The sequence below is a fragment of the Myotis nattereri genome (assembly GCF_964212035.1).
Source record: "Myotis nattereri genome assembly, chromosome: 14".
Taxonomy (NCBI): domain Eukaryota; kingdom Metazoa; phylum Chordata; class Mammalia; order Chiroptera; family Vespertilionidae; genus Myotis; species Myotis nattereri.
This window is the reverse complement of record NC_138089.1, coordinates 24,862,896-24,876,432: the sequence shown is the minus strand read 5'-3', so window position 1 is coordinate 24,876,432 and position 13,537 is coordinate 24,862,896. Positions and strand designations below refer to the sequence as shown.

General features: G+C 53.9%; 1 protein-coding gene across 1 annotated transcript; it reads right to left on the bottom strand.

Annotated features, from left to right (window-relative positions):
- Positions 1–624: 624 nt before the first annotated feature.
- On the bottom strand, positions 625–12,633 carry CAV3 (caveolin 3). The gene is made up of 2 exons (XM_081106497.1): positions 12,457–12,633; positions 625–1,384 (listed from the first exon to the last, which is right to left on the bottom strand). Exons 1-2 carry the CDS (start codon positions 12,568–12,570, stop codon positions 1,043–1,045), a joined length of 456 nt encoding a protein of 151 aa, XP_080962623.1. The 5' UTR covers positions 12,571–12,633; the 3' UTR covers positions 625–1,042.
- Positions 12,634–13,537: the final 904 nt, after the last annotated feature.

The window sequence follows — 13,537 nt, the reverse complement described above, 5'->3', positions numbered from 1 at the left end:
ATGCGAACTCATTTTTTTTGGTTGATTTTTCTTTGTTAAATGGCATTTAAATATATAAAATAAATATCAAAAATATAAGTCTTTGTTTTACTATGGTTGCAAATATAAATAAATTTCTATATGTGACACGGCACCAGAGTTAAGTTAGGGTTTTTCAAAATGCTGACACGCCGAGCTCAAAAGGTTCGCCATCACTGCCTTATACTCTCATCACACCTCTCAGGGCTGAAGGTGTGCATGTGCCAACTGACAATGCCAGGGGCTCAGTGTCTGGGGAGCCACAGGGAAGGTTCCGAGAGGGTTGACCCCAGGCCCTCGCCTCAGTGGTGCCAGAGAGGGCCCCGCACCCCTTCCATCCAAGGGCCATTTTCTTCTGTTGTTGACCTCCAGCTGGCCTGGGAGGAACAGAGTCGGTGTGAACTAATCCAAGGAACGTTGGGGAGCAGATGCCCAGCTACCAAGAAGAATCCCAACAGAAACCAAACTCTGCCCTGGTTGTTGGGTTTGGACAAGAGAAAGGGCCAAACAGCTTGTTCCCTGTCGGTTTCTCAGGGCAGCGAAATCTGTTTTAGGAGCTGATCAGAACACACACGCACCTTACAGACCCACACAGAACACAGCATTCTCCAAATGCAGCCAGAACCCTTTATTGGAGCCACCCCCCCAATGCCCACAGTCCCTGGTGGCTTCCTGGGTGGCGCATGTGGACAGGTCGACCCTGGGTGGGAACAGTGTGCTGGTTTGTGCTGTTACAGTACATGTGATCGCAAAGACTTGCAGTAGCTGCCTCTTAGCAAAGGATCTTCCCACGTGCCCGGTCACAGGGGGCATCATGGAGGGACGGGGGCAGAGTGGAAGGCCACTGTGCTTCTGGGGTGGGGCTCTCTTTTCGTTCTGGTTTCTCTAGACTCAGTGCTCCCGTCCTGGGGGGAATAGCAGTCCTTACAGAGCAAGAGCTCGCCAGCAGTCCCCGGGGAGCAGTTCCGTGGGGCCAGCCTGGCCGAACTCCCCTGCCCGGCCACACCCCTCGCTTCACCCGGCTTCACACTTCCTTCCGCAGCAACACCTTGATGCTGCTGCACATCTGGCCGAGGGCGGCGAAGAGCGGGTTGCAGAAGGTGCGGATGCAGAGCGAGTAGATGTGGCTGATGCACTGGATCTCGATCAGGTAGCTCTTGATACACGGCACCACCGCCCAGATGTGGCAGAAGGAGATGCAGGCGAACAGGAAGCCCCAGAGCAGGGCCAGCGGCACGCCCAGCAGCGTGGACAGCAGGCGGTAGCACCAGTACTTGGAGACGGTGAAGGTGGTGTAGCTCACCTTCCACACGCCGTCGAAGCTGTAGGTGCCCACGGGCTCCGCGATCACGTCCTCGAAGTCCACCTGTGGGGGCAGGAAGGGGATCCTCAGTCACGGCACCCACCCGTTTCTCAAGCTTCGGTGTGTGAGCATCAGACCGCCCTGGAGGGCTCCTGACCCCGCAGGTCCCCATGGGGACTTGACCCCTCACCTTACGGGTGGGTAAGCAGGCCCGAGGAGCTGAGGGACTTGCTTCAAGCCAAAGGTAAGTCGGAGGCAGGCCTAGAGGCATGGCTCTCAAATTCTATTATTTTATGATCCTAGGGAGTTGGACAGTCATAGTCACGCTGGAAAGATTTAGGGGTGCCTGCTGATAAGATGTTGGGCAGCAAAGGTTCCAGTGGACCCAGAGCTCATGGCGGGCAGTTGTACCACCGTGATAAGTGCTCGGGTAAGGGAAGGGCAGGGGCTGTGTGCACCCACAGGAGGACATTGAACACGGGAAGGGAAGGCTTCCTGGAGGAAGAGACATCTATCTAGGCTGATAGCTGAAGGTAGCCGGGTGGAGGGAGGGATTGTGGGTTGAGAAAGAGAGTTTGGGGCAGAAGGAGAAGTGATTGCTGGGAGCGAGGAGCTGGTGGGACAGTGTGTGCTCTCAGGGAGATGCAGGTGCTTCCCGAAGTCCAAGCCTGGACAACAGGAGTGAGGCTGGAGAGGCAGGCAGGACAGACGTCCGTGTGACGAGCAGCCTCAGAAGGCTCTGTGCAGGGACCAGCTCGCTCTGACAGAGGTTGGGGTGGTGGGGAAGATGCATGTGAGACGAGCTGGGCGTGCAGGAGAGTCCAGGCAGGACCTGGCGCCTGGTTCGGGTGGTGGGGATGAGTTAGAGGTGCACAGGTCTGAGAGCTATTCTAGGATCTGGCATGTGGCAAAGCGAGGCATGCCGTTCCGGGTAGTGAGGGAGGCTGGTATCTGAGAGGGGCCGAGCCTGCTGACAAGCACCTTGAGGAGAAGGCAGGTTGTTTCCTTGACCCAGTCCTGCAGGGGCCTCAGATGTCCTGCCCCCATTGCCCACAACGTCCCTCTGTGCAGCTGGAACATGGGTGCCCAGAGAACCTGATCCACACAGCCTCCTGAAGGATGACTCAGGCCCCTTGAGGGAAGTGGGAAGATAATCTGTGGACTTAGAAAATGGTAGCTTCCAGCTAAGCCACTTAACTAGCCTTTCTTGAGTCCCTGCTGTGCATTAAGCCTGTTCCAGCTGCTTTCTCATATGTGATGCCATTTAGTGTCACTAAACTTTAGCTGTCTTGTCTGTAAAATGGGGTAGTGACCATCTCGGGCTATTTTAATAAAGTTGGTTGAATGAAGGCACAGACTAATCAGACTAATGGGAGGGGTCCCCGGTGGGGGCTATTGGGGCCTGAGCTCAAAGTTCAATCTTCCAGGGTGGGCCCGCTCCCCACTTTGGGGTGGGGGGAGAGGATTCTCTCCTCTATGCACAATGGTGTTATTATAGTTAGTTTTCATTATAAAATAACATAGCCACGTTGCAGAAAATTAAGGGAATAGCAAAAACAAAACAAAACAAAAACCATCTCCAATTTGTATTTCTCTGGCACTAAAAATATTATTGCTTTGGTGCTATTCTTTCTAGTGTAACTTTTTGGGGGGGGAGGGAGTGGGCTTAACCGCGCTGTACATTCAAGGTTGAGTCCTGCTTTTCTCGTATGACTGGATTCTGGGCTCCTGCACCATGTCTTCGATCTCTGGGTCCCCGGGGACAGCTCTGGCGGAGGCTCCACGTATGGAGGCATGTTAGCAGGGAGCAAAATGTAGAGGGTAAGATTTCAGGCAGCAGTTCAATCTGGAAAAGCTGACTAGGGAATCAGAAGGGCCTGCCCCGACCCTCCTGTAAATTTTGCCCCCAGCCCTCTCTGCCTCATGAAGCCCCCTGTATAGAAGGGGAAGAGCATGCATATGGCCCTCACCTCCTGGAAGGATGGCACTTCTTCCTGGAGGGCTTCCAGGAGGTGGTGGCTGGCTGGGAATTTGGGGGGCTGTGGGGTTTGGAGGCAGAGATGGAAAAGTGGTATGCTGGATATTTGGAAAAGAAAGCCCAAGTTGGTTGGAGAACATCTCATGGCTTTGAAGAGTGGATGGGAAGTGCTGGCATCTACATCTGGTTTATATGGGCCAAAAATCCAGTTGCTGCTCCTTAGGGGAGCTTTCAAACCCAAGGAGCTGGGGAGTAGAGGCCTGGGGGACCATTCCAGCCTTGCCCTGGGTTCTCCCACCATGGCTATCGAGGGGCAGCCAAACTCATGGGCCCTGGAACCTGCTGCCTGCCCCTCCTCTGCTGTGGCCAATGCCCAGTCCATGCCCCATGCCTGTTAGTGCCAGGCTGGCCGCTGGAGCATGCTGCAGCCCCAGGAACTTGGCCAGCAGAGGGAGGCATTTGGGCACAGACATGCCTCCCTGCCTGTGTCCCCACCAGCCCTCCCTCCTTCTTTCCCTCTCCCACTGAGCACCCGTGGCCTCTCCAGCCTTCTGGTGGCTGCTCCTTAGGAGGGCGCCTCCCTACTCACAGATTACCCAGCCCTGCCTCTCACCTCCCAGGGCGGCAGACCGGCCAGAGGAGGCAGGGCCCAGGCTGAATCTAGGCGTCCTGATTCTAATCTGAGCACTTCACACTGCCCCAGCCAGGGTCAGACCCCGGGGTAGATGCTGGTTTCGGGGAGGGTGACTGTCCCTCTGAGGTCTGGTCCTTGTCAGTAAAGACCTGCCCAAGGCAGCGCCCTGGGCCCTTCTTCCCAGCTCCCTACCCTGCTCCCCGCAGTCAGCAAGGCCCCAGACCCCCTGCAGCCCAGCCCGATTTGTTCACTTATCCCAGCATATTCCTCCACGCGACACATTTGATTGTTTGTGTCTGGCCTCTAAGAGGCAGCAGAGTGGGAAGAGCCATGACTGATGAAGTCACACTGCTAAGGTTTGATTGAGTCCAGCTCTGCTCCTTATGGCTCTGTGACCTTCAGCAAGTGGCGTAGCTTTTCGTTGCCTCATTTTCCTAGGCTTACGCAGCTTATTGGAGGATTCAGTACGTTAAAAATGTACATACTGAGCATTGCCCGGCACCGAACACCGATTAGGAACTGTTAGCTGTTGGTGGTTGTCACAGCGTGCTTTCAGCAGGAGACGGGAGTCCCAAATCTGGGTGTGCACACCAGGGTCGTTGCTGATCTGATGAGTGACTTTGGCAACTTAACATCTTTGAATTTCATTTTCTCATCGTAAAATGGGTTTACTACTTCTTACAACCTTGTTATGAGGAATAGAAATAATTTCTCATCCATCCATTCAACTCAACAAGTATTTATTCAACATCCGCTCTGCGCTGGGCACACCGCCTCTTGGCCAGTGCTTAGCACGACACCTGGCACGTGGCAGGTGCTAGTGATAGTCATTATTTGTTCAGCTGCTCGGAAGTTCCTATGAAAATATATTTAAGGGAATCTGTTGACACCCCAGATCATAAGTGCTCTTCTTCAGCCTACTTAGCCATAAAAGTGTGTGTGTATGTGTGTATGTGTGTGTATGTGTGTGTATGTGTGTGTGTGTGGATGTATGTGTGTGGATGTGTGTGTATGTGTGTGTATGTGTGTGTATGTGTGTGTATGTGTGTATGTGTGTGTATGTGTGCGTTTATGTGTGTGTATGTGTGTTTATGTGTGTGTGTTTATATGTGTATGCGTGTGGGTGTATGTGTGTGTATGTGTGTGTATGTGTGTATGTGTGTATGTATATATGTGTATGTGTGTATGTGTGTGGATGTATGTGTGTGGATGTGTGTGTGTGGTTGTATGTGTGTGGATGTGTGTGTGTGTACACGCACGCACACACCTCAGCCTGTGCTGATAAAATGGACGGGTCCTCTTTTCCCTCGTCTCCTACTTACAGTAATAATCCTACCTCCAAGGATCTCTCTGTTGTGTCTTTTAATTATCATTCATTTTGTTGCAGAAGCCATTGGTGCTGACATTTGTATTTTCAGTAATTGCCCTTGGGCACTATGCATGGGGCAACTGATCTGTGAATCAGAAAATGTGCCCTGAGAGGGATGGGCTGGGCTGGGAGGAGGCAGCTGTTCCCCTAACTGGGATTAAGCATGGAGATAGCGTGCTAGTTTGGGGAGGTATTTATAAGACGCGGCTCAGGCAGCTCTAGGCAGTCATGCCAGTGTATCAGAAGCACACGGTGACTTCATTTCTTAATCCGTTTTTCAGAAGCTGGAGGGGAGATGGCTGTTTGGGGAGGGTGGTGGGGCGGGGGCTGGATCCATGGGCAGCTCAGTGGGCAGCTGGAGGGAGGGGCTGGAGGTGGAGGCGGAGAATGTGGCTGCTCGTTCAGTTGGTGCCCCCTTCTCTGGCATATTTATTTTTGGAACAGCAAGAGGGCCAGTTGATTAATCGGAACCAGCCAGTGCAGCCCCCGCAGTCTCAGAGGGCAGGGAGGGTGCCAGGCAGCAGGACCAGGCGCTGCTGGAGGATGCGGGGGAGGCCAGCAGCCACCTCCTGTCAAAAATACCTCCCCCGCATGCCCACATGATTCAGTCCCTGGGCATCCAGGGCCCTGGACTCTCTGGATAGGGTATTTGGGGAATAGCTCTAGGCGGGAGGGTAGACGTCTGGTCCCAGCCTCCACTTGCCCACTGAGTGACCACTGTGTGATTTGGGGCCTGGTGCTTTCCCGCTCGGGCCTCTGGGACTTTTTGTTTTTATTTTTAACTCTATCAGAGGATTAGGTCAAGACCCTTATAACACAGACTTAGTTTTGGAGTCAGAAGACCCAGGGGGTGGCTTAGCTTTGCTGGGTCGCAGTTTGTTCGCTTATTACCTTGCTCCATAAAGGGTGGTCCTCAGTCAGTGCCTGTCCACACCAGGCAGGTGCAGAAGTGGAGAGAGAGCATTTAGAAATATTCACAGCCATTTGACCCAGTAGTTTTATGTCTGTTGACTCTAATCATACTAAAAATTGGAGCTTACATTGTGGATGCCTTTTATTGATTTGATTTATCTAGTAATTAGTTTTTATTACATTTTACAAAAGTATTGGTGTATAAACAGATTGGAAAAATAGTAATAAAAGGGACCCTCTACTGAGATAGTTTGAGAAACACTGGCCTAGAAAGTAGGAAGCTAACATGAGGTGATTGCAGCAAAACAGTTGAAAAACAGCAAAGCTTTGCTGTTTGTGTAATTGGTAATAACATTAATATAATTCTGTACAATCTGGGAAACCATAGCAACACCCATAATTTGGCCCGGTAGATGCTGGCTTCAGGCCAGAGATCATATCTAGTGTTTCACCCAGCATGTAAGGGGCGAGCAGGGGTGGAGCCCACGTTGGCCTGGCATCAAGTCCTGAATTCCCTCTGCCCTGTCCCTGGCCACGGTCATCACAGGGCCTGGTACCCCAGCAGGAGATGAGGCCCAGATAGCGGCACGGGCCAGTTCTGAGGGCAGGAGGCGGGGTCAGGGGCTCCTTGGAGCTTGAGGGCCAGAGCACCCTGCAGGAAGGATCTGGCTCGCCTGGGCTGGGTCTTACAGGGACCTGGGTTCATGTAAAAGAGCTGTGAAGAGACTGAGATGACAGAAGGCTCCAGGGCGAGAGGAAGGACCTGTCGGAAGAACGCCCACCACGTCTCCTGAGCCCTGTCCTTTCCCTCCTGCCCGTCAGTCTCTGCCTTCAGGAAGTCGGTGCGGGTGGGAAGGAGAGCAGTAGAAATAGCCCTGGGCTGAGTTCTAGGCATGCCTGGCACCAGATTTTGGTGGGGGGTGAGCTAGTCTTCAAAGATGCCCCCCAGTTAGTCATGCCTCTCAGCGTTTATGATCTCGCATCGTCTCATCCTCATTGAGTCTGGGCTTGCCCTGCAACTTGCTTTAACCACCAGAACGAGGAAGAAGGGATGCGGTGCCATTTCCAGAACTAAGCCTTAGGAAGGCGTGGCAGCCTCTGCCTTGGGGAGCTCTAAGCCACATTAGAAGTTCACTTTTATACCCTAATCACGAGACCAGTCCATTGCCACACCCTGCTCTAGAGACTGGTGGCGAGGCCACATAAAGGGAGAGGACCAAAACGACACGGAGATAGAGGCCCAGCCATCCCAGCATCGTAGCTGAGCCCCACCTCCCAGCCATACCCGCCAAGGCGCCAGGCATGTGAATGAGCCATCGTGGATGTTCCAGCTCAGTCGAGGCCCCAGGTGGTTGCAGCCCCAGCTGTCATCTGACTGCAGCTACAGGAGCTGCTGCCAGGGAGCCGTGCAGGCTGCCCCGCTGAGCCTGGTCAACCCACAGGACAGTGAGAGATCATCAGATGGTGGTTGCTTTAAGCCTCAAGTTTTGGGATGATTTGTTACACAGCAATGCATAGCTGATACAGTGTGTCTTTAGGGAAATCTGGTGATAACTCTGGACTCCAAGTTTGGCTTCTGTAGGACAAAGGGGACTTATTTGCACTTGAAAGTGAAAAACTTTCACTGATCCTGGTTAATAAGAATTTCTGGTGGCAGGTCCAAGAAATCTGCATTTTACAAGCTCCCCAGGGAAGTGGGCCATATTTTGAAGAACTCCAGGCTAGCTGATATCCAGAAGTTCCCGTAACTCTAACTTATAAATACCTCAGTGTGAGGTGGTCCAGAGTGGCCCTTCCTGGTGCTACTTGACAGAGGGCAAGGTATTTCTGAAAGGCATTGCCATGTGGAACGACTGGCCGATGGGGTGACCTCCCACAATCCAACTTCACCCGCCCCTTTTCCTTCCCGCCCTCCAGTTCCCTTCCAGATGCTTTGTCTTAGTCCCCCTTTCTCCCGCAGTCAGAGCAGCGAAGAGGTTTCATCTGTGAGCCAGCTCGGCCTGGCGGATGGACCAGGGCTTCCTGGGGCAGTGCCGTGACCGAGAGTCCTGTCTGCCTGGACCTGGGGTGGGGAAGCGGGGGAGGGGCCCCTGACTCTGCCCTACATTCTTCTCAATAATTGTGGCCTTTACTTATTTTGTTTCCTCCTCTGGGAAAACCTGTTCTTCCCTTTCCACACTTAAAATTGTTCCCCTTTTTAAAAAAATGCATCTGGATTCCACCCGCCCTGAATCTGGCTCCTGATTTTCCCAGATGAGAGTGATGTCTTTTCCTTAAGCCGCTCCTCCCTCCCCCCTCCCCGCCCCTGCCCAGCCCGGGGGCACTTCAGCTGGCCCGAATTTATGGCATTCAGCAGCTCCCTGAACACTTGTTAGTTTTATCTCCTCTTGCCAGTTGGGTTGGCTTCTTGAGAAGAAGGAGGAAGCGCAGGTCAGTTTGCTCTCTCTGTAACAGCGTGTCCAGGGGGCCCCCATGGGGAGCAGAGCTGGTAGAGCGGGCCCTCTGGGTGTTTGCAGCAAAGGCTGTGGGCTTGTGTGTTTTTCTGCAGGCAGGTGTGGGCTGGGGGTGGGATGGAATCTGGAGTGCTGGGCTGGGACCATGTCTGTCCCTGCCCTGTTTGAAGGGCCGACTTTTAGTGCCTCAGGAGAGAGCGGGTGGGGCCAGAAACTGAAGGGCTTGCATGACCCTCTGTGCTCAAGTGTCACTGTGACAGCACCTGGAGTCTCGTTGTGAGGCAGGGAGAGAGCCGACCCTGGGCCCGCAGAAACAACTCAGGAGGACTCAGGGTGGGGCTGGGCCTGGGGGAACGCATGGGGAGAGGGCTGGAGGCTGTGCAGCGTGGGTCTGAAGGGAAAGGTGTCCTCACTGGCGGGCTGGAGCCCCGAGGACCATTGGTGCACATTCACCCCCGACACCCCCTAGAGCCGGGCATGGGGTCTGAGACAGCACAGTGCCTGGCACATAGCAGGCACTCAGCAGTGATCCGCGGAGTCAGTGCTCCACGAATGGTGGGTGATGGTGGGAGCAGAGGGAATAGGTGTGTTTCCCCAGCTCCTCAGCCCTGGGCCCGGTCCAGAATCTTGGAGAACAAGTCTTGGAGTTCAAGTCTGTTGGGCTGTACAGGCATCCCCTCTGTCTTAGCACCTATTTCCCACCTGGGTTCAAGGGCAGCCCCAGGCCTTGCTCAGGAAGTTTGGGGACGTTGGAACTCTGGAAAGACTAAAGGGAGTGCCTCCCCTCTGCTGGAGGTCAGATCCATGGGCACATTGGATCTGTCTCCCTCTTCAGGACCAGAGAGGGAAAGGAGTTTTCTCAGAATCACACAGCAAGTTAGTGTCAGGACTACGACCAGAACTTAGGTCTCTGTACCCAGTCTCATTTCAGCACCTTCCTGTATCACTCCACGTGGAGCCATTACCACTCATGAAACCACCCCTAGCAGGTGCCTTCCGAGCCTTCATCTCAGCCTGTCTCCCTCACCCCTCACCCCTCACCCCCTTTTCTTTCTTCCTCCTTCCATCTGGTCTTCTCCCCAGGTGATGAAAAACGCCCAGGTGATCCACGCTCTCCTCTCTCCCTCCCTCCTCTCTGAATTCCCTCACAGACCATTACACCACCCTGAAGTCTGATTGAAGTCTATTTTCTGGTATTTGTCTGACTTGATTTTAAGATCCCTGTTCTAAATTTCAAAACGTTTTCATTTTTCACTCATGAAAAAACAAAAGAAAGAAAAATTAAATAACTAGCCAAACCAGGGAATGGCCAATACCTCTACCAAATAATTAACAAGATTACTATCTCTTATGGGAGAAACATTTTTCTGGGGCTCAGCCCCAGAGGAGGCGGCATGAGCAGCTGCATCTGTGGGCCCCCACCCCTCCTTTGGCTTATAATCTGGGCCTAGAGCCTGGCAGGCTCCCTCCCGGCTCAGTAGGGCCCGAGAGGCTCTCTCCACTTGTCTCCTACTGCGGGTCTCCTTTGGAAACCACGTTCTCTCTTGGGGTCCTGTTCTCCATTCCCAGCAGAGGGGCCGCCAGAGGGGAGCCTGGGAGAAAACCTGGCGCTGGCTCAGTTCTCTTTCCTGCAAGCTCCTCCGGGCTCCCACTCAGCTCACACTCACCACACCCTTGCTTTGTGCCGGGGACTGGGCCAGGCACTCTCAAACCCCTTGTTACGCTTAATCCTCACTGTGTATTTCTATTGCACAGAGCTGCTCTGAGATTCATGTACCTGGTGGGTATTATGATATTATGCTCATTTCACAGAGGAAACGCAGACTCTGAAAACCTAGGTGACTTGTCCAGTGCCATCATTTTTAGGTCGAAGAGCTTGGGTTTGAAACCAGACCTGTTAAAGTCAAGTGTGGGACTATTCCCTCTAGACCACACTGAGCAAACCGTGACGAATACTATTTGCCATTTATCTCCCGCCTTTCAGCTTGCAAAATTTGCCCCCTAATGCTCCCTTTGCAGCCTTTTCACCCTGTGCTGTAACTATCCTATCTCCTCCATCAATGACATACATATATGAATGCAATACTAGCATAGTATGAGCTGTTCTGGAGTAAACGCCCTGAGTGAAGAGCCAGCCACCAACTGGAGGAGCTGGGGAAGGCTTCTGGTGGAGGTGACGGTCGAGTTGGTCTTGAAGGCTGAGCAGGGCCTTCACCATGTGGAGGTGAGGAGCTGGGTGCTCCTGGCACAGACACAGGAGTGTGTCCTGGTGGGTGTGGTCAGCTCCTGGCATGTGGGCTGGAAGGTGGGAGAAGGTTGGGATCAAGATGGTGCTGGGGTCTGAAAGCCATGGGGAGAAGTTAGACTCAGCATGGGCAGTGCCCGCTGGAGGATGGCAGGGCAGGGTGCTCAGGCCGGTTCTCAGCCACGCCGTGTCATCAGTGGCCATGAGCTTTGGGCCAGTACACCCGGCTGTGGCCAGTACAACTTAAGAATTCTAAGGTTTGTATAATTTTAATTAAAATGTAAAAGCTGATATTCGGTTCTAGGATTGGCAAACTTTTAAAAATCTTTGGAACAGTTTGGGCATGTGAATTTATTTGGGCATTTCAGCTGTACATTTTATGCAATTAAATACAGAGCAAGGATTCCTGATAAAAATTTGAAGTCTGAATTGAGATGCACCCCGAGTCTAAGATACACACTGGATTTTGAAGCCAAAGGAAGACTGGCAGTAGTTCATTGATCATTGTTTTGTATTGGTTACATATTACAATGATACTATTTTGGATATACTGGGTGAAATCAAAGTATGAAAATTAATATCCCTTTTAAATCATAAGTATGAAAATTAGTATCTCTTTTTCCTTTTTAAAATCATGGCTGCTAGGAAATGTACAATTACATGGGGTGAATGTATAATGGATCACATTGTTTCCATGGGAAAGTGCTTTTCCTAGGTCTGATGCCTTCAGTAGGATCAGGAGGCCCCAGCCCTGTCTAACAGCCCTAACAGTGACTCTGATGCTGGTGGCTGGGCCCCTGCTCCAGCGGGTCAGCTGTAGGAAGATCCCTGTGGGTACCAAGTGGAGGTTGGAGTGAGGGTATGGGCCTGGAGGCAGCCGGGCGAGGAAAGGGGCCTGATTCTGGCAGTGGCCGTGGGTGGGGCTGACTCCCTAAGGCTGCCCACCTGTCCCCCATCTGAGCATTTCCTTTCAGGGGCCTGGGTGCTCTCTGAGAGGCCTCTGCCCTGGCCTGGCCCCTGGACCAGGGGTCAGGTGGGGGGCTGGCAGGAGTGCTGGGCATGGCCCCATACCTGGGGGGTGGACATTGGGCAGTGCCGCAGGGAGGGGGTGGTGAGTGCCCCTGGGAGGGCCACCAGCCCTGGTAGAAGCTGCCCTCTAGGGATTAGCCCCGAGTCCACTGTGGAGACCGCAGAAATGCCCCCTGGCCTGGAGAAGAGCCCACATTGGCCACCTCGTCTTCATCCTGGGACGAGGGCCAGGAGCCAGTGGGAAGCGCTTCAGGGTAGTAGGGCTCCGTGACATGCTCCCCGCCCAGTCAACGCCTGGGTCACCCGGGTGTGGCTCACTCGTGCTCTTGTTTATGTAAAGGTCCTTTGGGGGGTGTACAGGCTGGGCTTTCAGGGGGGAGTTGGAAAAGACAGAGGGACCAGGCCTCTTTCCAGGGAAGCTGATTGTGTGGAGCAGAGCCCTCCCGTCCAGCACCCACTGCTCAGCACAGCCCACACCCTCTGGGCGGGCGGCGCCGGGGCAGGCCCGAGCCTACCTTCACTATGTCCTCGTTTATGTTCTTGGGGTCTCGGTTCACCAGGTCGATCTCCTTGCAGTGGATGTCCTTGACGATCTGGGCCTCCAGGTCCGTGTTCTCTTCGGCCATCATCGTGGGGCTGGGAGACCCGGGGGGAAAGACGCGGGGCAGGGACACCAGTTCAGTGTCCCCAGGCTTGTGCCCCAGCCGGCTAAATAGGCCCCACCCAGCATGCCAGCTGACAGCTGTCCCACATAGCTCCAGCCTGCCTCTCACCAAAGCCTCGGTGGCAGGCCTCCAAGCTAAAATTAAGATCGGCGCTCTGCTGGGTGGCCCAGAGCTCCTTAAAGGGGGCTGCTGCGGCACTGGGCCTCATGGGGCAGAGGGCCCGGCACCCCCGCTGCCCCCGCCCACAGCTCCAGCTGGGCTGTTGGTTGAGGTCCTGGAATTTTGCCCCACAGTTTTACCACCGTGTCAGCGTTTGAGCTCCTAGGGGAGTGGTGGGGCCCTGGCTCTGCCTCTTGCTGGCCGTGTGAGGTGGACACACCTCCCCCCTCTGGGCCACCATGTGCCCACCTGTAAAATGGGCCCCTAATAATAATCGGGCCCTGTTTGCCTTTGTTGGGAGGAGGAGGCCAGCTCATGTGTGGGAAAGGGCTTCACAAAGGATCTGAAATGCTGGCTGGGAGGGATTCGTGTTAGAGTAGTTCGTACCTGGCCCTGCTACTTGGTGGCCTGGAGTAGAGATTTTCCTCCTCCTGGGGTTCTCCCCGGACAGGGAGTTGATGGACTGTGACATGGGAGTGGGACAGGGAAGGAGACCACCATGGGGGCGCCCACCCTCCTCTGTCTTCTTGACGCCACATGGCGAGGTCCACGTTTACGCTGCTCTTTGTCCTACCGAAGCGATAGCTTCCAGGGCACTCGTGGGCCGCGGGCATCGCTGGGTGCACCTCTCTCAGGTGCCTGCTCAGTTTTCATGTGCCCTCTTCCAACTCAGCCATCACTCGAAGCCTCCGCAGCGTGAAGAATGAAGACTGTGTGTCCCCAGGGACCAGGGTCTATACATCCGCTCATCCATCCATCTACTCACCCATTT

Bases quoted from the DNA above. Each gene is read 5' to 3' on its own strand.
- CAV3 (XM_081106497.1), bottom strand. From the start codon at position 12,570: ATGATGGCCGAAGAGAACACGGACCTGGAGGCCCAGATCGTCAAGGAC. The intron at 1,385-12,456 runs GTAGGCTCGGGC...CTGCCCCCACAG, and splicing joins TAAACGAGGACATAGTGAAG to GTGGACTTCGAGGACGTGAT.